This window comes from Cricetulus griseus, chromosome 4, assembly GCF_003668045.3.
Source record: "Cricetulus griseus strain 17A/GY chromosome 4, alternate assembly CriGri-PICRH-1.0, whole genome shotgun sequence".
Lineage (NCBI taxonomy): Eukaryota > Metazoa > Chordata > Mammalia > Rodentia > Cricetidae > Cricetulus > Cricetulus griseus.
In genome coordinates, this window is record NC_048597.1 from 222011515 (window position 1) to 222036729 (window position 25215).

Consider the following 25215-nt stretch of genomic DNA (forward strand, 5'->3'; position numbering starts at 1 on the left):
ATGTAAGTGAAGAAACACTTTTACATCAACTGTACGGTCACAGAAAAAAGGCCTGCACAATGGCAACACCAGCTGACATCCTAAAATGGAGGGGACCTCTCACAAGGTCCCACCTGGGCAGTTAATGGCTGCTGGGGGAGGGCCAGCCCTCTACAGGCACACACAAGAGTGACACTAACTGGATTCAGCCAGGTGTATTTATATACGTGTGTGTGTGTGTGTGTGTGTGTGTGTGTGTGTGTGTGTGTGTGTGTGTGTGTGTGTGTGTGTCTATGTGTGTGTGTGTCTGTGTGTGTGTGTGTGTGTGTGTGTGTGTGTGTGTGTGTGTGTGTTAAGCAAATTAAAGATAGAGGTCTTGAAGTTGAGAAGGAGTAAGGAAGGCAGTGGGATGAGTTGCAGAGGGGAGAGGGTGGATGTAAATATATGTATGTAAATACGTGTGTGTGACAGTCTCAAGAAATGTTAAAGTATAAAATTCTTAACTAAAAACAACAAAGTTGAACATTGTCCTGGACATACCAGGGACAGACAAGCCCCCCCCCCCATGCACGATCGGTATCTTACTCATCTGTAATCCCAGCATTTGGGGGGTGGAGGCTGGAGGATCAAGAATTAAAGGTCATTTTATAGAGCAGTTCAAGACCAGCCTGAGCTACAAAGTGAGACTGTCTCAAAATATCAAGGGCTGCGGGTATATCACAGAACACCTGCCCAGCACACACAAGAACCTAAGTTTACTCCCTAACACAGCAAAAAGTCAAGAAGAAGAAGAAAATAGAAGTAGAAGAAGAGGAGGAGGCAGGGGTTGGTGGTGGTGGCACATGCCTTTAATCCCAGCACTTGGGAGGCTGAGGCAAGCGAATCTCTGAGTTTGAGGCCAGCCTGGTCTACAAAGTGAGTGGTCTCAAAACACCAAAAAAATGGGAGGGAGGGAGACAAATAATAGTAAGATATATAATCCTGTCACTTGAGAGATTTAGGTAGGGAGAGCACCAAGAGTTTGAAGCCAGTTGCGCTATGTAGTGATGCTAGACAACTACAGAACATTGTTTCAAAAACACAACAAAGCATGCCTGGTGCATGCCTTTAGTCTGAGGGACAGGAAGCAAAGGCAGGCAGATCCGAGTTCAAGGCCAAACAGAGCAAAAGAGTGAGATACTATCTCTGTTTCAAGACACTTTATTCTTGGTCACCCTGGAATGCACTGTGCAGACCAGTCTAGCCACCAATTTTTTTTTAATTTATTTATTATAATACAGTGTTGTGTCTGTATATATGCCTGCAGGCCAGAAGGAGACACCAGATCTCATTACAGATGGTTGTGAGCTACCATGTAGTTGCTGGGAATTGAACTCAGGACCTCTGCAAGAACAGCCAGTGCTCTTAACCACTGAGCCATCTCTCCAGCCCTCTAGCCACCAATTCTTGTTGATCCTCCTGCCTCAGCCGCCCCAATTGTTAAAATAATGTTGTGGAACATTATTTTAACGAGGCAAAGATATGTTACATTTGTTTATGCTGCAGAATATTCATTACTTTAACTGTGTAAAGGTGTGTTACTTTTGTTTATGCTGCATTTGCTTAATTATGTAAAGATGTGTTCCATTTGTTTCACCTTGCCTGCCCAAGCCACTTGATTGGTTTCATAAAAAGCCGAATGGCCAGTAGCTAGACAGGAGGATAGGTGGGGCTAGAAGCAGAGAGAATAAGTAGGAGGAGAAATCTAGGCTCAAGAGAAGGAGGAGAGGACGAGAGAGATGCCAGACAGGCCAGCCGGCATCCGGGAGAAGCAGTGAAAGGTAAGATACATGGAAAGAGGGTAAAAAGCCCCGAGGCAAAAGGTAGATCCAGGGAAACAAGTTTAAGTTAAAAGAGCTAGCCAGAAATGTGCCTGAGCTGGGCTAAGCATTCAAAAGTAATAAGTCGCTGGGCAGTGGTAGCGAACACACCTTTAATTCCAGCACTTGGGAGGCAGAGGCAGGTAGATCTCTGTGAGTTCGAGGCCAGCCTGGTCTTCAAAGAAAGTTCCAGGACAGCCTCCAAACCTACAAAGAAGCCCTGTCTCGAAAAACGAAAACCAAAACAAAAAACAAACAAAAAAACTCCAAAAAACTAATAAGTCTCCTTGTCATGATTTGTGAGCTGATGATGGCCCCAAAGAAAGTCTGGTACAGTGGGGATTACAAGGATGAGTCACTACACCCAACTAAAGGACACCGTTAACTGCTGACATTGGGTAGATTCCCTCTGATTTCAGCTAAGGCACAGCTGTGGTCAAGGACAGCAAACTAAGATCCTAACAGCTGACACTGAGGGCTGGGACACCATGCTCTATCTCCTGCAATTACAACCCTAATCTCAGATAGTAGGTCCTTTGGTATTCTAAATAAGGATTTATAGATGCAGTTTGTTTAAGGCCTGCTGCCAAGCAGGGAACTGAGATAGAGAGACCCAGGGAGCTGTCCCGCCCCCAGCTGCTCTTCGAGCTACTGCCCTACCCTACCTGAATAGGGGGAGGGTGGTGCTTTTGGACACATGTTCTGTTCTGCAATGACCTGAGGTCTGTATTTTACACTATTCCTGAGTGATCTTCCCAGGATCTCCTGGGAACCTGGGAGGGTGGCTTTTGTTGGAGACGATGATTCTTAATACTTTTTATTACATTTGCCTATTTAGTTAGCTTGTGTGTGTGCATGGGGGGGGGGCGGAGGGAGGGGAGACAGAAGACAGACTATGGTGCAGATGTGGAGATAGAGAACAACTTTTGAGAGTTGTTCTACTATGTGGGACCCAGAAATTCAAGTCAGGTCATCAGGCTTAGGGGCAAGTGCCTTCAGCCACTGAGACATCTTATCTGCCCATGATTTCTCTAGCTTTTTCATGACAATACCCCAGCACCAGGCAGCTCCATGGATGTTCAGGGCTCCTCTGGCCTCTGTCACCAGTTTAGTAGACAGCACACCCCCAATCCAGGACAAGAGTACCCAACCTAGCCCACCTTCTCTCCCAGCTGTGTCCTTCATAGCCGCTGGTGTCAGGTAGTTTGAGGGAGGCACTTGGCCTGAGAGTTATCTATGTGTAAGTGACTGCACCTCTGTTTATATAAACACTCCTCCCTGGTGTTAAGGATGCTTAAGCAACATTTACATTCCTGTGGTGAGGACCAGATATGGAAGGAAGGGCCAGCTCCTGTTTGAAAGTGAGCAAAAGGCTAAAGTCCTTTTCTGGAAAAAAACTGCCCCTTCCTAAGGAATGATTCGGTAAGTGTGGCTGCAGAGGCAACCCTAGTGTCCACAATGGGAGGCAGAGAGGCAAGCAGAGCTCTGGGTTCAAGTCCAGCCTGATCTTCATAGTATGTGGCTTGCCTGTAGTCTTAGCACTGGGGAAGTAGAGGCAGGAGGATCAGATGTTCAAAGTCAGGGCTGGAGCAATGATTCAGGTTAAAAACATTGCTGTTCTTCCAGAGGACCTGCATCCACATGGTGGCTCTCAACTGTAACTCTGGTTCCAGAGGATCTGATGTCTGACTCTTCTGGCCTCCAGGGCACCAGGCACACATGTGGTACACAGACTTAGATGCTGGCCAAACACCCCCACAAAATAATAAAACCTTCTTTTTAAAGTTACATAAATATAAGTCCTACAGTATATATTTTTTAAAAAGTTCAAAGTCATCCTTTGTATTGAGTTCAAGGCCAGCCTGGGCCATTCGAGAATCTTCCTTTAAAAAAAAGCCGGGGCTGTGGTGGCCCACACCTTTAATCCCAGCACTAGAGAGGCAGAGGCAAGCAAATCTCTGTGAATTGGAGGCCAGCCTGGTCTACAAAGCTACACAAAGAAACCTTGTCTCGAAAAAGCAGGGGAAGGGAGGGCACTGTTTAAAATTTAACATCTAGGCATGTGCCAGACTCGAGTTCACAGAGTTTCTATCTTTGAATCTTCTAAGCCCTTATTTATCTCACACCTGAGTTGCTTAGTAGTAGAGACCATGTCCAGTTCCTGAAAAGAGAGCAGGTGCCCTAAAGATCAGGGTGCCCCAAAGAGCAAACACTGGCGTACATACTGTCTCAGAGCCGAACACTGCATCTTTAGTTTTTTGAGATTCCTGTATTCTGGCTGGTCTACCACTTACTATGTAGCCCAGGATAGCCTACTTATAGTGGTCTTCCTGCCTCAGCTTCTCATGGCCAAGGATTACAGACATGAGCCGTTCTGCCCCATTCTGGCCCCTTCCTGTTTTTAGTTCCTCTAATTGGGAAGCTCTCAGGGAAGTGGGGACCCGCTCTCTAGGACTGGAGTGACTCTGTACCCAAGGCGATGGCGTGAAGCCAACAGCTGTTTCTGTCTGATCTGGTATTTAATGGAGGCAGGCAGCCAGCCCAAACCTTCTGAACATTTCTCAATTGCTGTGTCACTGGCCAAGTTCTTCTCGCTCCCAGAGCCAGATCAGACCAAGAATACAGCCAAGTATATCAGAATGAAGATGCTCCAGGCTAGCAGCCAAGCCTCTGTGAAGGACCAGAAAGGTTCCCTTCATGGTCCTTGTTTGAGCTCAGCCTAGCATGGCAGAGTTGGGCCACCGATTCCTGCAACCAACAAGCTGGGGAAAGGACTGTCCTCCTCCGTGGAGTTGGAGAGGAGGACCTAACCTGGAAAGGTGTCTGTGAGCCTAGCACCAGGGGGGTGGGTGGATACAGGAAGAGCAAGAGTTCAAGATCATCCTCGTTCAGGACAAGGCCAACCTTGGCTAAATGAGACCCTGTCTCAAAACAACAAAATGTGCCCAGTGGGTGCTTGCCCAATGGCAGAGCCAGCAAGGCAGCTGACATCTCTCTGGAGTGAGTGACCTTGATATCGTAAGTGGTCTACGTGAAGCTTTGAAGAAGACATATAGGAGTCCCATTTAATGTGACACAAAACACTCTGCTGTTACCCCGAACGGTTAGCACACAGAGAAGTGTGTAGTGGAAAAAGTCTGCAGGGAAAGTGCCTGCCTGATGGCCTGTGTCGAATCCCCAGATCTACAGAAGAAAGAACTCCCAAAAGCTGTCCTCTTACTACTGTAGGAACTCTCACAAACACAAAAAAATAGAAATAGAGCTGGGCAGTGGTGGCGCACGCCTTTAATCCCTGCGCACGCCTTTAATCCCTGCACTCGGGAGGCAGAGGCAGGTGGATCTATGAGTTCAAGGTCAGCCTGGTCTCCAGAGCAAGTGCCAGGATAGGCTCCAAAGCTACGCAGAAAAACAAAAACAAAAACAAATCGGAATTCCTGACATCCCTGCCCGACCCTCCTAGGGCTAGGACTCCAGGCAAGTGCTGCCACAACTATAACACTCATGGAGTCTGGCTGAGAGTAGAGCTGCTTCCTAGGAGAGAGGCCTTGGGGCTTGATCCCATTCAGCAGCAGCAGAGTGGATGCATTTTAGCAACAGAATAGTTTTATGTTGAGGGTTGGGTGGTGCAGGGAGTTTCCTCTGTGGTAGGGCTTTCACTACTACTCCAGAGGCACTGGGTTCAATCTCGAGAAGAAAGAAAATAAAGTCTTTCTCTGGGCATGATAGGGCTTGACTTGCCTTTAATGCTAGCACTCAGATCTCTGTGGGCCAGCTTGGTCCACACAGCAAGTATCAGGCCAGAACTGCAATAAGACTTATCTCAAAAAAAAAAAAAAGTTTTCAGACATTATTTAGCATATGCCAGGCACCAGGTAAAGAACTGGGCATGAGGAGAGAGTGGAAACATAGCTGAAAGGCGAGGCTAATGCAAGGGTCGAGATCAGCGATGGGAGCCTGGGAGAGGCCACCGGCCCAGCCGTAATGGAAAAGCACAGCCAGGTAAGGTTTCCTCCAAAAGTACTTTCGGAGCCAAGTCTTCAAAGAGTGTGACTAAGACCAATCAAATGGCCCCTAGGACTCCTACACTGTACCTCTTCTAGAAGCCTGAACTGTGGCATGAGTCAGACCACAGGAAAACAACGGGACAGGAGCCAGGAAAAGCTCCACCTCCCTCCCTGGGCCACGGGAAAAGTCTGGAACACAGCAACACTATGTACCGCCTTCTTGTCACCAAGACCCCCAACTTCTGTGTTAAGTATCACCGAGGTGAGTTTGAGAGACCTCCAAGCATCAAGCACTTTATAAGCGAAGTCAAATCCAGCCCACTGGAGACGGAAGCTCTGCAAACACCTTCCCTCAGGACCTGCACGTCCCAGCAGTGAGGCCAGTGGGGACTTGGACCCCCTTCCTGAAACCACGTTAGCATGATTGAGAATCAGTCCCTAGAGGAGGCTAGAACTGCGTCTTGAAGGACAGTGCCCACCCCAGATAGTAAGAACCCTCTTCTGCCCTCTGTGCCTCGGTTTCCCCAATACCAAAACTGCAGTAAGAGCGACTGGGTCTCCACCGATTCCTCCACGGGTGACCGGCCGGGGAGAACGGAGAACACCCTCAGGGTGTTTTGCTAAGTCCACGAGCATGGCGAGCAGGTGGCCAATAGCAGCACGGTTGGTAGGGCGCAGACAGGTGCCCGCAGGCGCGGTGCGCGCTGCCACCCCGGCCACCCCGGCCACCCGCGCCAGGCACCTCGCGCGCTGGTGCCTCGGCGTGTCCTCTGGGCGTGCAGTGCCCAACCGGGACATGCGATCGCAGGCCCGCCTCTCTGCCTGCCCGCGGTGCCCTGGTGTCCATGCTAAAGCAGGGGGCGAGCAGCCCTGGCCGGCCCGGAACCGGGGCTTCCTGGAGGCGGAGCCCGCGCCGCCCACCCGCCGCAGCTCACCAGTTCCCCGAGCCCACGATGCACACTTTCAGAGGCGCTGCTGCCATGGCCAAGCCGGATCGCTGCTGCACACTGCTTCCCAGGGCCCAGGCGGATCGCTGCAGCAAGCCCGACCACTGCTGCACGCGCAGTGCCTCCCAGGCCAGCTGCTCAACACCACAGGATCGGCCTAGTGTAGCCGCTGCCGGCGACCCCGCCCCGCCCTCCTCTCCGCCAATGGCCACCGCCAACCGGCCTGAGCGCCTAGGGCCACAGCTGACAGCCGGGAGGACCCGCCCCACCACTCCCAAGAACCACTGCGCACGCCTCTTCCAGGCTGGTGGCCTGGTCAGCCTCCGGTGTCGCCCCTCCCTTGCCCGAGGAATGTTGGGATGTGTAGTCCAACTCCCTGCGTGCTCCCGGAGCGTAGTTCTAAACGCGCCACGTGCAGGCCAATGTCATCGCACAGAGAGACCGGAGCCCCAAGCCCCTGCACTGTCCAGGACAGAGCAGGACCTGGCCAGCCTGCAGAGGTGTAACCTATTCGCTCACTGCACCGGGAGAGCTGTCACTTAAGGGTGGAGCCCAGAGAGGCTAAAGGGTTGATTCTGAGTTCACTCAGATTTGGGCTCGGTGCCTGCACTTGTGCTAACAGCGTCTGCCAAATTCGTATAACCAGGACAGATCCAGACATCCGTGAATTTCTTAGCCTGGAGCTTCTAAGGCCTCCTGCCCCTGACCTGACAGTATTTGCTCTACAGGGCTGGGGTTGTAGTTCAGTTGGCAGAGAGAGGACTAGACTGAACCCATGAAGAAGTGAGTTTGATCCCCAGCGCCTGGCAGCTCTGGCCTGTAATCAGCACAGGGGAGCTGGAGGGAGGAGAACCTGAAATCCCAGGTTATCCTTGGCCACATAAACAACGGGAGGCCACCTTGTCACCTAGTCTCAAACAAATACCCTTGCATTTCAGGATGGAAAATTTGTCTGCACAGGGTAATAGGACAAGATTTGCCCCTTTCCTGTCCTTGCCAGGGTTTCGTGGATCTCTGTCCGGTGGCTGGTTTGTGTCTGTGTTTTGAAGCCCACACTTTACTCCTCCTTTACAAAACATCTGTCCAAGCTAAGCACAGGTCTCCGAAAACTGTGATAAAAATTACATATAGGAATGCTCATGCCGTGGCTAAGAAAACAGTGATGGTGGGGAGGGCTGTTATTCCAGCTCCAGGGAGGTGGAGGCCAGAGAACTGGCAGTTCGAAGTCATCCTTACCTACACAGTGAGTTTGAGGCCAACCTGGGGTACATGAGACTCACAAAACAAAACCAAGAACCCCCTTCTAGTAATTGTCCTCTGACCCCCCCACATGCTCGGCCATATAGGCACCCACTCTCTCACACAAATAACAATGATAAATGACATGCAAAATGATAATAAATGAAATGATTTTAATTCATTTTTTGAAATGGTGTCTCACGATGTTTAGTCCTGGCTGTACTGAAACATGCTAAAGACCAGGTTGGCCTAGTACTCACTTTATATATCTAGCTGGCCTCAGACTCCCAGAGATCTGCCTGCCTCTGCCTCCTAAATGCTGGGATTAAAGGTAAATGCCTGAATTAAATTAAATTAATTCCTGGATTAAAATAAATTTAATTAAAATATAAAATAGTTTTAATCCAAGCACTCTGGAGGCAGAGGCAGATTAGTCTCTGAGTTGAGGTCAGCCTGGTCTACATATCGAGTTCCAGGTCAGCCAAGGCCAAATTGTGAGACCATCTCAAAAAATAAAACAAAACCAAAAAACAAGTCACACTGGGAGTAATGATCCACGCCTTTAATTCCCAGATAGGCAGGTCTCTGAATTGAAGGCCATTTTGGTCTACACAGCCTGGTGACACAGTGAGGCCCTGTCCTAAAAAAGAGAAAGAGAAGAATAGAAAAATAGAAGAACAGACCTAGAATTCTCAAACTGCTACATGTTAATCTCTAATCCTAGTGTCTAGGCACACCCCGAACCAATTACATCAGAGTCCCCAGTGTCAAGGTGGGATATGGCCTTTAGGATTTTAAAGTTCAAAGGTGGCTACATGTGGTTTAAGTGGCTGTAATCTCAGCGCCTGGAATGTGGAGGCAGGAGGATCAGAAGGTCAACCATGACTGGATAATGAGTCCCAGACCAGCCTGAGACACAGGAGACCCTGCTCCCTTCTGCAGGAAACCAAACAGCTTGAGTGATTGAGAAAGGGCCTTTGGCAAGATGACACCACCATAAGAAGGGAGGGTTCCTGGGGGGCTGGAGAGTGGTCAACAAATAAGAACTGCAACAGAAAAGAGGCTGTGGAGGAGGGGTCCCCACAGGGTGCTGGGAGCACCCTCACACAGTGGACCCCACAGGGAGCACCCACACAACAGTGGACCCCACAAGGAGCACCCGCACAACAGTGGACCCCACAAGGAGCACCAACACAGCAGTGTACACCACAGGGAGCATCCCTCACACAGTGGACCCCCAGAGGGAGCACCCACACAGCAGTGGACACCACAGGGATCATCCCTCACACAGTGGACCCCACAGGGAGCATCCCTCACACAGTGGACCCCACAGGGAGCACCCACACAGCAGTGTACACCACAGGGAGTATCCCTCACACAGTGGACCCCACAGGGAGCACCCACACAGCAGTGTACACCACAGGGAGTATCCCTCACACAGTGGACCCCACAGGGAGCACCCACACAGCAGTGGACCCCACAGGGAGCACCCGCACAGCAGTGGACCCCACAGGGAGCACCCGCACAGCAGTGGACCCCACAGGGAGGACCCACACAGCAGTGTACACAACAGGGAGCATCCCTCACACAGTGGACCCCACAGGGAGCATTCCTCACACAGTGGACCCCAGAGGGAGCACCCACACAGCAGTGGACCCCACAGGGAGCACCCCCACAGCAGTGGACACCACAGGGAGCACCCACACAGCAGTGGACACCACAGGGAGCACCCGCACAGCAGTGGACCCCACAGGGAGCACCCCCACAGCAGTGGACCCCACAGGGAGCACCCGCACAGCAGTGAACCCCACAGGGAGCATCCACACAGCAGTGGACCCCACAGGGAGCACCCGCACAGCAGTGGACCCCACAGGGAGCATCCACACAGCAGTGGACCCCACAGGGAGCACCCGCACAGCAGTGGACCCCACAGGGAGCATCCCTCACACAGTGGACCCCACAGGGAGCACCCGCACAGCAGTGGACCCCACAGGGAGCATCCCTCACACAGTGGACCCCACAGGGAGCACCCGCACAGCAGTGGACCCCACAGGGAGCTCTTCTACAACATTGGATCCTGGCACCTCTAGGTGGCCATTTCCTAATAAATGGAAATGGGAAAGCACCAAGAAAGCTAGCCTTAGCCCTGCATGTTGCTGGCTCTGGTCAGTTTGCTTCTGAGTGCAGGAGTGGGTATGAGCTTTGCTTCCAGTAGGTGTAGATATAAAAGGATGGCAAAAAGTGAAGTCTGAGTGTTTGGACTCAAACCGTAGAGTTGGAGAGTTTCTCCATGAGGTCAGAATTACTAGAAAACACCAGTGTCTTCCTTCCTTCCCCCCTTTCCCTCTCTCCGTCTCTCTTTCTCTCTCCCTTCCCCTGCTCTCTGTCTGTTTGGTGGTGTTAGGGTTGGATCCTGGGCTCTGTGTGTGGTACGCAGGAGTTCCATGTAGCTATGTAACCACCCTTTTCGTTCTTTTATTTCTTTTTATTTTTCTTCTTTTGATACAGATTTTCTCTGCATAGCTTTGGAGCCTGTCCTGTAACTCACTTTGTAGACCAGGCTGGCCTCAAACTCAGAGAGATCTGCCTGCCTCTGCCTCCTGAGTGCTGGGATTAAAGGTGTGCGCCACCACTCCATGGCAAAGCCACCCTTTCTTATTTTGAGACAGCCTCTTGGTAAGTTGTCTGGGCCCCTCTGTGCTTACATTTGATACACAGCCCACTCTGACCTAGAATTCATGACCCCTTTGTTTCTGCCTCCAAGGTGCTAGGGTTACAGGCATGCACTTCCATTCCAGGCTCTCAGCTCTCTTTAAAATATTTGCTCATTTATAGTTATTGTTTGGCCCTGGTGTTTGTGTGCATGTATGGTACATGCATCTGTGTGCCCAAGGTTGCCATTGGGTGCATCCCTCTACAGATCTCCATTTTATCTTTTGAGACAAAGTCTTTCACTTGACCTGGAGCTCACCAGTTTGGTTAGACTGGCTGCCCAGCAAGTTCTCTTGTATCTTCCTGTCTCTTACGCCAAAGCACATGGGTAATGGACTCACACTGTGAGTCTGGCTTTTTATGTGGGTATTTGGGATCTGAACTGATGTGGGCACTGGGAACTGAACTCTCCTATGGAAGGGCAGCAAGTGTTCTTAGCCATGGAGCATGTTTCCAGCCCCTTGATTTTTTTTTTTTTTTTTGAGACAGGGACTCACATGAAGCCTTGCTGGAGAGAGCCTTTACACCTTCAATTCTACATATCCACCACCATTTTTTGCCTGACTGTGCCCTGTATAAACTCTGAGAGAGGTATTTGTTCTTGGTACAGGCTCCAAGTGCAATTGCCCATCCTCAATATTGCTATTGACAGTCCAATGAAAAATTACAGATTTTTGGCTGAAGAAACCATGCCTGGGTCTGGAAAATCCTAAAGAGCTTTGATCTCCCTTTATTAGGGGGGATACAGACACAAAGATGAAAGTGGCTTTGTCGACTCACGAGAACCAAATAGACCTGCAGACACTTAACAGGAGGGTATGTCAACTGTCATTTGTTCCTGTCAGAATTTATTCAGTTATCAAAGAGGCTTGTGTATTAGATTTTATCCATTAACTGCACTTTTTTTTTAATGAGTCCCTTAAATCAGCATGCTGTGAAGTCTATGTATCTATGTGTCTATGTATCTATGTATCTACCTACCTAGTTATGTGGAGACAGGCTCTTACTGTTCAGCTCTGGCTAACCTGGAACACAGCACATAGATCCTCCTGGCCTTGAACTGTTTGTTGGCTATTCTCCTGCCTCTGCCTCCTGAGTGCTGGGATTGCAGGTGAGTGCTACGGCCCTGGACTTCTGTTGGTTCTTTTCTTTGTTTATGCTTTTATACAATTTTTTCTTTCTTTTTATTTTTTATTTTTATTTATTTTTTTAGTTTTTCAAGACAGAGTTTCTCTGTGGCTTTGGAGGCTGTCCTGGAAGAGTCATGCAGGCAGGACACCAATGCACATGAAATGAAAACAAATAAATTAAAAAAGAAAGTTCAGGTCATCTTCAGGGTTACCTAGGCTGTAATAGAAACATCTCAAGAAACTCAACAACAAAAAGAGCCTACTATGAGCCAGGCCTGGTAAAGCAGGCCTGAATCCCAGCTACTGGGGAGGCAGTGTCAGGAGAATGGCAAGTTCAAGAGCTTCCTGGGCTAAAGAGTGAGTTCAAGACCAGTGTAAGTGATTTGAAGAGATTGTAGACCAGGCAGGTGAAACCCACAGAAACAGCTGACCTGAACAAGGGAGAGCTCTTGGTCCCCAGACTGATAGATGGGAAACCAGCATGGGACCGATCCAGGCCCCATGAACGTGGATGTCGGTGAGGAGACCTCAGAAATCTATGGGGCCTCCTGTAGTAGATCAGTACTTATCCCTGGTATAGGTGTGGGCTTTGGGAATCCCATTCCACGTAGAGGGATACTCTCTGAGCCTAGACACATGGGGATGGGAGGGGTGGGCCTAGGTCCTATCCCAAAGGATATGACAGACTCTGAAGACCCCCTATGGAAGGCCTCACCCTCCCTGGGGAGTAGAAAGGGTCTGACATGTAAAACAATCTTGTTTCTAATTCAAATTTAAAAAATGGGAAAAAAAGAGGCTGGCACTGGCAAGATGGCTCAAAAGGTATAAAGGTGCTTGCTGCCAAGCCTGAAGACCTGAGTTCAATCCCCAGAACCTACTTGGTAGAATGGGCTTCTGCATGTTGTACTTTGACGCCCACATGAGCTCTGTGACATATTTGTGTGCCCCAAATTACCAGTTTGTAATCAGTGAATTACCAATATGTAATCAGGTAATAGTTAGGACATATGTTTATTAGGGAAAATGCCTTACTTACAGAGCTCCCTAGCCAACCGACAGGAAAGCAGAGCAAGCTGAAGCAGTAGGGAAAAGAGGGGCTTTCCCACATGTGTCCCCAACTCTTAAACTACCCTCAGGTCACCCTGTCCACACCCTAGGGGGCGTGGCCAGGTACACCTGTAGCCAGCCTCAGGAGGCATGGTTAGGATGACCCCTACACCCCCCCACTAAATAAATAAACATAATAAAAATGTAAAAAGAATAGTAAAAAGTAAAAAATGAGGGCTGGGACTAAAGTTCAGGGATAGACTAAAAGGGAGACATGAGGTTCAAACCCCGTCACCACAAATAATAGTAAATTGCCTTTAAAAATCTACCATTGAGAAGTCGAGGCAGTCAGAGCTCTGTGAGTTCAAGGCCAGTTGGGTCAACCAGGGTTACACTGTGAAACCTTGTCTCAAAAATAAACAAATAGATAATCGACCATTATAATATTTATGTAGTTATTTATTTATCAGAGCTTCCTGTTACCTGGGGTGGTCCAGAACAGTGAAGGATACCTTAGGCTTCTGATCTCCTGCATCTACCTTCCAATTGCTGAGATTACAAGTGCCTTCTTAGCCACCAAGTAGGCATTTGGACTACTTTGAGAGACAGCTTAGCGGTTAAGAGTGTTGCTTTTGCAGAGGACTTGGGTTGGGTCTCAACACCCACATGGTGGTTCACAACCATCTACCATCCCTAACTTCAGTCCAGGGGATCTGATCTCCTCCAACTCTCAGAGATGTGCCTACTTCTGCCTCCTGCAAGTGCTGGGATTAAAGCATGGGCCACCACATCCAGCTCGTTTGGTTTTGGATTTGTGTCTTTGATTTTGTGTTGGTTTTTCATTAAATGTGTGTGTGTGTGTGTGTGTGTTTGCACACACCAGTGTGTGCTCTCCTCCCCCTCTCTGTGTAGATCAGAGAACAAACGTGGAAGTTGGTTCCCTGGGATTGAATTTAGGTCTTCAGGCTTGTCTGCTGAGCCATCTCCCTGGCCCTTTTCTCATCATTATTGATATGACGAGTTCTCACTATGTAGCCCAGGTTAGGCCGCCTTTAAATTGATGATCCTCCTGCCTCTTTAGCTGAGTGCTGGAATTACGGGTATGTACTAAGTACATGCTCAGCTAAGAATTTGGAGGTTTTCAAATTGAAATCATTAAAGCCAGGTGTGGTGTCTCCAGTTTGTAACCTCAGCACCTTGAAGGCTGACACAGAGGGACCATAAATTCCTGGCCAATCAGGGCTGCAAAATCTAAATAAAACAAAAAGGGGCTGGAGTGAGGAGGAACTCAAAGGATGGTCAATGGCGGCTGGGGGTGATTGATATTGGCGACATACTTGATACACATGTGTAAAATGTCATAGTGAAATCTTATTTCACAGGATAACCCTCCCTCTCTCCATCTCTCCCTCACTATGTAGCCCTGGCTGGCCTGGAACTCACAGAGCTCCTCCTCCCTCTGCCTCTGAGTCCTCAATGGTTCCTTTAGAACACATGATACCTACACATTGAGGGCTGTCTGTAACTGGGTTTCCCTCTTCCAGGACCATAGACTGTTGGGAGGGGGAAGGGAGGAGGACAAATCAATGAAAACTTAGAAAAATTACAGTCCCTCATTTGTTGAGGTGTGGGCGGGTGTGGTGTTGGGGGTGCAGGTATGGATGCATTTGTGTTGGACACAGGATCATCCTCCAAGACAAACCACCGCCATCTTGAGTCATTCAGCTGTGCTCACAAAAACCCATCCCAGCTGTGACTTGTTGACCGTTTAAATCCCCTCACGGAGGGGTGAGATGGTCACAAGACCCTCAACTCAGTGTCCAGCCACTGCCTACCACTTGTAAGCAACAGCGTTGTCAGTGCTCAGGGTTGCAGGGAGGGGCTTGGGTATACAGGCCACACTCAGTTCCAGGTGAGGGTCCGTCCTGTGCTGCTATGGGAGAGCCATCATCTTTGCCGGCGTGCAGGCTTTTGTAGGGGCTCCCACACTCCAGTAAGTCACTCCTCCCTCAGCTGTGCTTGGAGGAAGCCCAATAAACTCATTGTTCCCCATAGTGAACTCTGATGCAATCCTGAGTCTGTTTGTCTTGTTGGACTTTACGAGAGGTAGATGTTTATGTCTCCCCCAGGGAGGGAATTTTTTTCCAGATTTTTAAAATTTGAATTAGAAACAAGATTGTTTTACATGACAATCCCAGTTCCCTTCGCCCTCCCGTCCTCTCCTGCCACTCCCCCCCAACTAAAACCCTACCTATCACATATCCTATAGCAAGCACCCCCTAGATGGTGAGGCCTTCCATAGGGTGTCATCAGAGTCTACTGTATCCTTTGGGATAGGGCCTAGGCCCACCCCCGTGTCTCTTGGCTCAGGGAGTATTTCTCTATATGGAATGGGCTCCCAAAGTCCACACCTATGCTAGGGATAAGTACTGAACTTCTACAGGAGGTCCCATAGATTTCCAAGGTTTCCTCAATGAAACCCATGTTCCTGGGGTTTGGATCAGTCCCATGCTGGTATCCCAGCTATCAGTCTGGGGAGCAAGAGTTCCCCGATGTTCAGGTCAGTTGTTTCTGTGGGTTTTAACAGCCTGGTCTGGACGCCTTTGCTCTTCACTCGTCCTTCTCTGCATCTGGATTCCAGTTCATTTCAGTGATAAGTTGTGGGTGTCGGCTTCTACTTCTACCAGCTGCTGGATAAGGGCTATCGGGTGGCATCTAAGTCAGTCATCAATCTCATTATCAGGGGAGGGCATGTAAGGTAGCCTCTCCTCTGTTGCTTAGATTGTTAGTTGGTGTCATCTTTGTAGATCCAGGGAGGGAATTTTATCAATAGCTTGTGCCGTGGTGTACACGTGGAGGTCAGAGGACAGATTTTGGGAATCAGTTCTTTTCTTCCACCAGGTGGGTTGTGGGGATTGAACTCGGGTTATCAGAGGCCTGGTGGCAAGCGCCCTTAACCACTGAGCCATCTTGCTTGCCCAACAAAACACTTTTCCTGGCCCTTAACTGTTTCCAACAGGAAGTGACATGCGTCATTATCACTTCTGCTCTAGAGATAGATTAAAGAGACAGGGCGGCGGCAAAAGCTCAGTGTGTATCCAGACATCCCACCACACTAACAGACAGCGCCCATCACTCACGTCTGTAGTGTTCTACACCATGCTGGTTTCAGTTATGAAAAGAATTAATCACATGCCAGGCGTGGTGGTGCACAGCTGACAGTTCAACCCTGGGAGGCTGAGTTCGAGTCCAGCCTGGGTGATAAAGCAGGAGGAAGCCTGGCTCAAAACACCAACTGAAATAAACATCAATGATGCCATCTTGACAGATGAGCCCAAGAATGCTGCCTGAAATCCGGGTTCTGGGATGTAGTAGGGTCTGAGATTGGAAGCCTCATAGATGGATTGCTTTCCCCATGGAAGAGACATCACCGTCCTTGCTTCCTGCTGGTGTGCCTCCACTCAAGGACACAGGAAGACTCTGGACAGGCCAGTCTTCAGCTCCGGTGACCCTTGTGCTGTGAAACACTTAGTCTCCAGCCTCATGCTCAACAGCCTGCACTGACTCAGAGGATGGTGGCGCTCAAGCCATCATGCTAACTTAAGTGCACTTACCCATGGAGCGGTCTACTCTGCCTTTCTGTCCTTTGCTCCACACAAAAACAGGTGGCATCAAACCCCCCACAGCATAATAAAGTCAAAAATAACTGCAGTCATAACATCTCAGTTGGTCTTGTAGCCCAGGATAGCCTCAAATTCACTATGTAGCTGACAATGACCTTGAACTTCTGATCTTCTAGCCTCTCTATCTTCAGAGCTAGGAGTAGAGGCACATACTGAAGGGGTCTGGTGGGTACTGGGGATAGAACTCAGGTCACATGCTTGCATGTCATAAGGCGTCTCCCAGTCATAGATCATAATCTCTCTCTCTCTCTCTCTTTTTTTGGCTTCTTTTTTCAAGACAGGGTCTCTCTCTATAGCTTTGGAGCCTGTCCTAGAACTCACTCTGTAGACCAGGCTGGCCTTGAACTCACAGAGATCCCCCTTCCTTTACCTCCCCAGTGCCGGGACCAAAGGTATGTGTCACCACCTTCCGGCCTAGATCATAGTCTTATCAGGTTTATTTTAAAACAGTTATTTATTCATAAATTTCCAAGCCAATCAGAATGCCACCCAGGGTCAGAGACTTGACTCAGCCCTCACTCCTCCGAGGATAACCAGAGTCCTATGGCTTCCAATCCTTGGTTTACAAGCTGATTACAAGGGAGGGGTCCATCCCCAGTGACTTTAAAGTTTGTCAGTATTTAGCTAGCTAGCTTTGCACAAAAGATTCAGGACTCCTGCTGTACCAGGGGCCAGTGAGATGGCCAGGGCACTGGCAGATCAGGTCTGAGGATCTGAGTTCAATCCCCAGAACCCACAAGAAGGTGGAAGGAGAGAACCAGGTCCATGAACTTGTGCTCTGGCCTCCACACGTGCGCCATGGTGCCTCCTCACACACACACATTGTACCCACACAATAGTAACATTTTTTAGAAGTTAAAAAAGCATTTTCTGATGAGTTTTAAATGTCATTGGTTTTAACCCCATGTAGTATCGTGACCTATTCAAATTGTCTTTCCATCACCAAGCCTAGGCAGCTAAAAAAACAAAAACCCCAGCAAGTACCCTTGCCTTGTCCTTTGCATAGGTTGTGTTTTTTCAGGCCCCAGAGCAGAGGGTACATGTGCTGGCCACATGTCTGACCCTCTTTGTGCCATGGCTCCTCGGGGCCCACTATGGAGCTACACAACTGGACATTGTAGGGTGGGTATAGCAGCTCTCAGGGGCAGTAGTGCAGAGCTTGGGGGTGTGAGGACAAGGGTTAAGATGCACTAACCATGTCTGAGGGAGGAGACAGTGTGTGTTCTGGACTGAATGTAAAATGTTTCCCACAGGCTCATTCTTGTTTTATCTCTTGATCCCCAGCTGGTGGCGGTGTCTGGGGAGGCTGTGGCACCTTTGGGAGGTGCCTCCATGGAGAGTGGATGGCTGGGGGTGCCTTGAGGTTTTATAGTCTGGCCCTACCTCTTGTCAGCTCTCTGCACCCTCACTGCCTCACACTCCTGCCACCGCACTTTCTCTGACATGATCGACTGTAGCCCCTCGGACTTGAGCCAGGAGAGGCCCCTCCTCCCTGGTTGCTTCTTGTCTGGCATTTGATCACAGCAACACGGAAACTGTTGTGACATAATGTAACGTGTGACGACTTCTCTGGACTTCAAAGTCTGGGAGCAGAGGATGAACGTTGAGAAATCAGGGTGGGAAAGAGCAAGAGTTAGCAGAAAGCACTCAGGGTAGTGGTTTCGTTGTGGGGTATCCACTCGAGAAGACACCCAGACAGGGGTTTAAACCAACAGAGTCTTTACTAGCCAGCTGGCGCTACACTAGGTGTTCAGGATCCCAGTGTAGCCCGAGCCTTTCTCAGGATGAGCCTTTAAGCACAAAAACTGTGTTCTAAGTTGACATACTTCAGTTAACAGGATCCGTTAGCCAGAATTAGAGCCACAGAAGCCAAAAGGCCAAGTTAGTGCATTTAGAGACTCCCCCAAACTGGGGACTTCGATGGATCTGGTGTTTGTTCTCATCTCAGCAGTGATGCTATGGGCTAAGTTTCATGGCCTAACAAGTGCTTTCACTATGGTGTCAGTTGTGCTAAGGTCTGCGGACCTGTGACAGTCAGAGCAATGGATTGTGGGTTAGGCTTTGTTCCCATCTAGGGGCCTGCTGCTCGTTATCCACATATTGGGGTTCTTTGTTTTTGAGCGTGTGCATGTTTAATAAGTATGTACGTATGTATGCATTATTGTGTGTATATGTATGTGTATACCTGTGTACGTGTGTGCTGTATGGCAGTATGTACACGGAGGCCAGAGGACAGAGAGTCTGTCTTAGTTTCATCATTGTTATGATGAAACACCATGACCAAAAGCTACTTGGGGAGGAAAACATTTATTTGGCTTACATACATGTCCATCATTGAAGGAAGTCAGGACAGAAACCTGGAGGCAGGAGCTGATGCAGAGCCCATGGAGGGGTCAGTTTACTGGCTTCCTCCCTGTTGCTTGCTCAGTCTGTTTTCTTATAGAACCCAGAACCACCAGCCCAGGGATAGCCCCACCCACAATGTACTGGGACTTCCCCCATCAATCACTAATAAGAAAATGCCCCACAGGCCTGCCTACAGCCAGATCTTTTTTTTATATATTTTATTTATTTATTATGTATACAACATTCTGCTTCCATGTGTATCTGCACTCCAGAAGAGGGCACCAGATTGTGAGCCACCATGTGGTTGCCGGGAATTGAACTCAGGACCTCTGGAAGAGTAGTGGGTGCTCTTAACCTCTGAGCCATCTCTCCAGCACCCCCTCCCCCACCTTTTCTTTTGAGACCGAGTTTCTCTGTGTAACAGCTCTGGCTGTCCAGTGACTATACACCAAATGGCTGGGGGTGGGAGTGGGGGTGGGGGATGGCTCAGCCATAAAGCACTCACCACATAATACCTGAGGCCTTAAGTCCAGCACCTAATGCTGCAGGCCAGGGATGGTGTAATTCCTGTATGTGGAAAGTAGAAGCAGTCTCAGCTACACACCAAGTCTGAAGCCAACCTAGGTGACAAAAGACCAACGCAAGGGGCTGTGGAGATGGCTCTGAAAGTGAGAGTGCTTTGCCGCACAAGCATGAGGGGATGAGTTCAAATCTCCAGCACCCGGGTGAAAAGCCAAGTGTGACCACACTCACACACAGCTTATGTAAAAAGCCTGGTGTGACCACACTCACACACAGCTTATGTAAAAAGCCAGGTGTGAACACACTCACACACAGCTTATGTAAAAAGCCTGGTGTGACCACACACTCACATAGCCTAGGTAAAAAGCCTGGTGTGACCACACTCACACACAGCCTAGGTAAAAAGCCTGGTGTGACTACACACTCACATAGCCTAGGTAAAAAGCCTGGTGTGACCACACTCACACACAGCCTAGGTAAAAAGCCTGGTGTGACTACACTCACACACAGCCTAGGTAAAAAGCCTGGTGTGACCACACTCACACACAGCCTAGGTAAAAAGCCTGGTGTGACCACACTCACACACAGCTTATGTAAAAAGCCTGGTGTGACACACATTCACACAGCCTAGGTAAAAAGCCTGGTGTGACCACACTCACACACAGCCTAGGTAAAAAGCCTGGTGTGACCACACTCACACACAGCCTAGGTAAAAAGCCTGGTGTGACCACACTCACACACAGCCTAGGTAAAAAGCCTGGTGTGACACACATTCACACAGCCTAGGTAAAAAGCCTGGTGTGACCACACTCACACACAGCCTAGGTAAAAAGCCTGGTGTGACCACACTCACACACAGCCTAGGTTGTTGGGGACCAAGAAAGTTCCATTAAGGAATATCTTAAGGTCCTACCTCGGATTTCAGTAAACAGGAGCTCCCAGGAGCTCAGGTCTACAATTATATTGCACATGCCAGCAGGTCTGCTATTGTATAGCATGGCCTCACTCTATAAAGCCTCCTAGTTTGCATCTCTACAGAACTAAGCATTTGAATAGGCCTGCACCTGGGCTGAGGGCAAGATGTGTAAGTAACAAGTGAGGACACAGAGTTGGGGCGATCTAGCAGAGAGGAGTCAGCTGAAGGAGAGAAATGGCCTCGAGGGCTTGGAAGCATGGTTAGGAGACAGCCAGGAAGATGCTGAATAAACAAGAGACTCCAATTTTGCAGCATGGAACTGAGAGCTCTCTAAAGATGACAAGATGCCTGTGTCTGGTCTTTATCGCCGTTGGGTTGCTAGGAGTTTCCAAATCCACACTCCCCAACTCAGGCTGAACCTCATGGTTGCCATGGCTTGGGGCTGAGACATGTGGGGCCACAACACTGTTAGACCCCCGAAAATCGGGTATCCGGGGCCACGACCTCGATCACCCCAATCACCAGGCAGATTCGAGAGCTTGCTGCAAACTGCATGAGGCTTTATTGTAATTTAACGAGCTAACCTCATGTTAGCTCGGGTCTTTCACCCACCCGCCATGGCGGATGGCTAGCAAAGACTCTGAGAAACCACAGGACAGAGATCTTATAGGGCAGCGTAAGGGGAGGGTGGGTACGCACAGGCTCACTATTGGTGTGCCTCCAGCCCCAGGGTGGTTGCTATGCTCTGCGTCATTGCTGTGTGCTTGTCTGTAAAGTACATCCAGGGTCTTAAAGCATAGCACCACCAGCTAACTTCTGATTGGTTCCTTGTCACAAGACAGCCATCTGACTTTCTAGTGTCTAGGACAAGGTCAGATAAGCATGTGTTCGGCCGCTATGACTGCCGAAAGGGGAGCTGGTCCCTTCAACACTAGGTAAAAAGCCAGATATGCCTACACACTCACACAGCCTAGGTAAAAAGCCTGGTGTGACCACACACTCACATAGCCTAGGTAAACAGCCTGGTGTGACTATATACTCACACAGCCTGGGTAAAAAGTCAGGTGTGGCCACACTCACACACAGCCTAAGGTAAAAAGCCTGGTATGACCACACACTTATATACCTAAGGTTATAGAGGACAGAGACAGAAGGATTGTTCGGGCTTGTAAGATGCCAGCCTAGCTCCAGGATTAGTGAGAGACCTTTTACTGTCTAGTCTTATGTCAGCTTAACACAAGCTATAGTCATCTGAGAGGTAGGAACCTTAACTAACAAAATGCCTCCTTCAGAGGCAGGCAAGTCTCTGTGAGTTTGAGGCCAGTATGCTCTACAAGAGTAAGGATCCAGGCCAGTCAGGGTAGCATAGTCTGAGACCCTGTCTGAAAAAGAAAGAAAAAAGAAAAGAAAATGCAAATAATGATCTTCGATTTTTAAATTATTTTCTAATGTTTAAATTGTATTTATTTTTTTGAGCTAGGGTCTCACTGTGTAGCCCTGCTTGGCCTGGAACTCAGTATGTAGACCAGGCTGGCCTCAAGTTCGCAGACACCTAATATGGGAAATTACCAATACAGAGCCAGGTAAAAATACGAGAGAATTTAATAGGGAAAAGCCTTACTTACAGAGCAACCTAGCCAGCAGTCAGGGCAGCAGTAAGTACAGCAAGCTGAAGATGAAAACAAAAGCAGGGACCCCCCCCCATGTGAGCGTCCCTCACTCTTAAACCTTCCCTATGCCACCCTGACCACACCTGCAAGCCCCCAAGCAGGCGTGGCTACAGCATCCCCTACAATTCTCTTTTTAGTCTAAAGGAGGATTAAAACTTAACAGTGGCATTGGTGGCGCGCACCTTTAATCCCTGCACTTGGGAGGCAGAAGCAGCGGATCTCTGTGAGTTTGAGGCCAGCCTGGTCTCCAGAGCGAGTGCCAGGATAGGCTCCAAAGCTACACAGAGAAACCCTGTCTCGGAAAACAAAAAACAAAAAACAAAACTTAACAGTGTAAAGTATCCAAAATTAACAATCATAAAGGTGAAATATAAGAAGATACAACAATCTGCTTATGTCACATCCTAACTATGTCTATTGTAACTAAAGTCATCTGAAAGAGGTGTCCAAGCCTAAATACCTCCTTCCAATCCCAACCATAAACAATAGGAAGCTATCCCTAACTAGGTATATAAGTATCCTAAGTGACAACAATGGGGAAAGGGGGCGTAGCATCCTCCAAGTTACTTCCAGCTGAAATGGGATGACGACAGCCTTGTAGGGTCCTGTAGGAAGAAAATGTTAGTATAGTAAAAGTCTTGAATGGATTGTATCCAGTCCATGTTAGATGGGATTCTCTTGATTTAAGATCTCGCTTGAAATCTTCAACTTGATTCAAGACAGTACCCGAAGCTCTGGCCGGAGTGTCAGTTGAAATGGAGCAAGTTGGATCCAGTGCAGTCAAGGAGGTGTGGCCCATTTTCTTTCCAGGGTGTCCAGGGATTGCTGTCAGGCAGGTCTTCATTGGCTGTTAGGGACTCAAACATAAACAGCAGAGAAATGTTTGCTTGTGTATGTACACATACTGGGAATGGAAACCATGGGAGAATAACGATTATGAGAGGGTGTACACCTTGAAAGAAAGAGTCAAGAAAAGACAAAGACAGTCCCCAAATTCTTCTCTTATTCTGTATTACATCAATTGGCTTCTTAATACAATACAGAAACTCTAAAGTTTAGTTAAACAATGTGCTTGGATTTTAGAGGAGGAAAGCCAAATCCACCTCTAAATCCAGCATTGGTTTAATTGAATAGGGACTAAGAAATAAAGAGAAATAGAGTTCTCTGAGAGACAGCTGTAAAGTTTACCATATGGCACGTTCTTTTTGTTTGATGGTTATAGCTACCTTCTCTTCTTAAGCATCTACCCATACAGTGTCCTTTGCCTTCTGGAGATGAATTTTCCTGTGAAGATAAAAGCAAAACACTTCCCTTTCCTTTGGGAGGTTTCTATTTAATTTATGAGATATACTTTAGTACAATACCTGTCATTTGTCCTCGTTGAGAGATTTTTCTTTTTCAGCTCGAATCTTGATCAATTTTGATGGTATCCAAAGTTTTTCTTCTCCTGTGGAAAGCAATGCAAAACCTCTACCCCATCGTAACACATGTCCTGGTTTCCATACAGAGGTCAGTACATCTTTGAAGTATCCCGGCTGATTCAGTTCAGCAGCTTTTTCCGTAGTCCAGTGTCTTTCTGCAGCTGTTTGTCCTTTTTCATTAGCGTTAAGAAAGTTTAGTGTTAATAAAGCATTATGCAACCTATGTGTTGGGGGTTTAATCTTCCAAGCTTGTTTGTTGAGCATCTCCTTAAGTGTTCTATTAGATCTCTCAACCACTGCTTGTCCTGTAGGATGGTGTGGTATAGTAGGATGTTGTGGTATACCGGTGACATGCTTTATGTTATAATATTTGAAAAACTGTTCCAATTTTGTGGAGACATATGTTGGAGCATTGTCAGTTTTTATTTGTGCAGGTATACCCATAACTGCCATCACCTTTAGCAGGTGTGTAATAACAGAATCAGCTTTTTCAGAGTTAAGAGCAGTAGCCCATTGGAATCCTGAGAATGTGTCTATAGTATGATGCACATATTTCAAATTTCCAGATTCTGCAAAGTGAAAGACATCTATCTGCCAAACCTCATTTCTCTGAATGCCCTTAGGATTACAGTCTGCCTGCAATGGAATTTGGTTTTAAAAGGAACAAGTAGGACAGTTTTTCACTATCTCCTTGGCTTATTGCTAAGTGATGGAGAAGTCCTTTTTCAAACCTTTGCAATTTACATGATGTTTCTTATGAAATTCTGAGGCTTCTAGCACACTTCCAATTAATAAACGATCAGTCTCATCATTGCCTTGTGCTAGTGGGCCTGGCAGACCCGTATGGGATCTGATATGTGTAATGTATAGAGGATTACTTCTGTTTCTGATTGTTTCCTGTAATTGTATAAACAGTGAAGCTAATTCTGTATTATCAGGAATAAATTCTGCAGTCTCAGTGTGTAACAGGGCTCTCTCTGCATATTGGGAATCAGTAACTATATTAAGAGGTTCTGTAAAATCCATAAGCACCATGAGAATGGCATATAATTCTGCCTTCTGTACGGATGTATACAGACTTTGAACTACTTTACTTACCTCACCTGCTTTATAACCTGCCTTACCTGATTTGTTGGCATCAGTGTAGCAGGTAAGAACTCCAGAAATGGGAGTTTGTCTTACAATATGTGGAAGAATCCAGACTGTCTTTTTTATGAATTTAATTCTGTCAGTTTTGGGATAGTTGTTGCTAATCTATCCCAAAAAGTCAGTAAGAGCTATTTGCCAATATTCATTATCCTTCCATAAGGAGGAAATTTCTTCGTTAGTTAAAGGTACTATAATTTCTGCTGGATCTTTTCCAGTCAGTTGACGAAGTCTTAATTTGCCCTTTAAAATCAAATCAGAAATCTTTTCTATATATGTCTTTAACTTTTTATTCTGTTTATGTGGCAGAAATATCCATTCCTTTATGCCTTGACGCTCAAGGAACTTTGCCTCTTCCCTGACCAATGCCTTCCACTGGATTTGGCATGAATTCTCAAGTACAGCTGCCACCAATTGTTCCCAATCTGTGGGTGTCACCCTGTTAAAGGTTGCCCATGAATGTAATAGCTGTTTTACATATGGGCTATCGAGCCCACATGATACAACTGATTCTTTAATATTCTTAAGATCCTTCAGCTGTATAGGTTGCCATACATAAGCCATCTGTCCCTGAGGGTGTTTCTTAGAAGCTGG

The 25215-nt window shown here is 48.0% G+C and overlaps 1 protein-coding gene across 1 annotated transcript in view; it reads right to left on the bottom strand.

The window, feature by feature from the left end:
• Gpd1l (glycerol-3-phosphate dehydrogenase 1 like) overlaps nt 1-7037 on the bottom strand; it is a 36854-nt gene extending 29817 nt beyond the window's left edge. Inside the window, exon 1 of the mRNA XM_027415311.2 lies at nt 6778-7037. Within this exon, the coding sequence (XP_027271112.1) occupies nt 6778-6824 (47 nt within the window). The 5' untranslated portion in view covers nt 6825-7037. The remainder of the gene's footprint in view (nt 1-6777) is intronic.
• Nucleotides 7038-25215: the final 18178 nt, after the last annotated feature.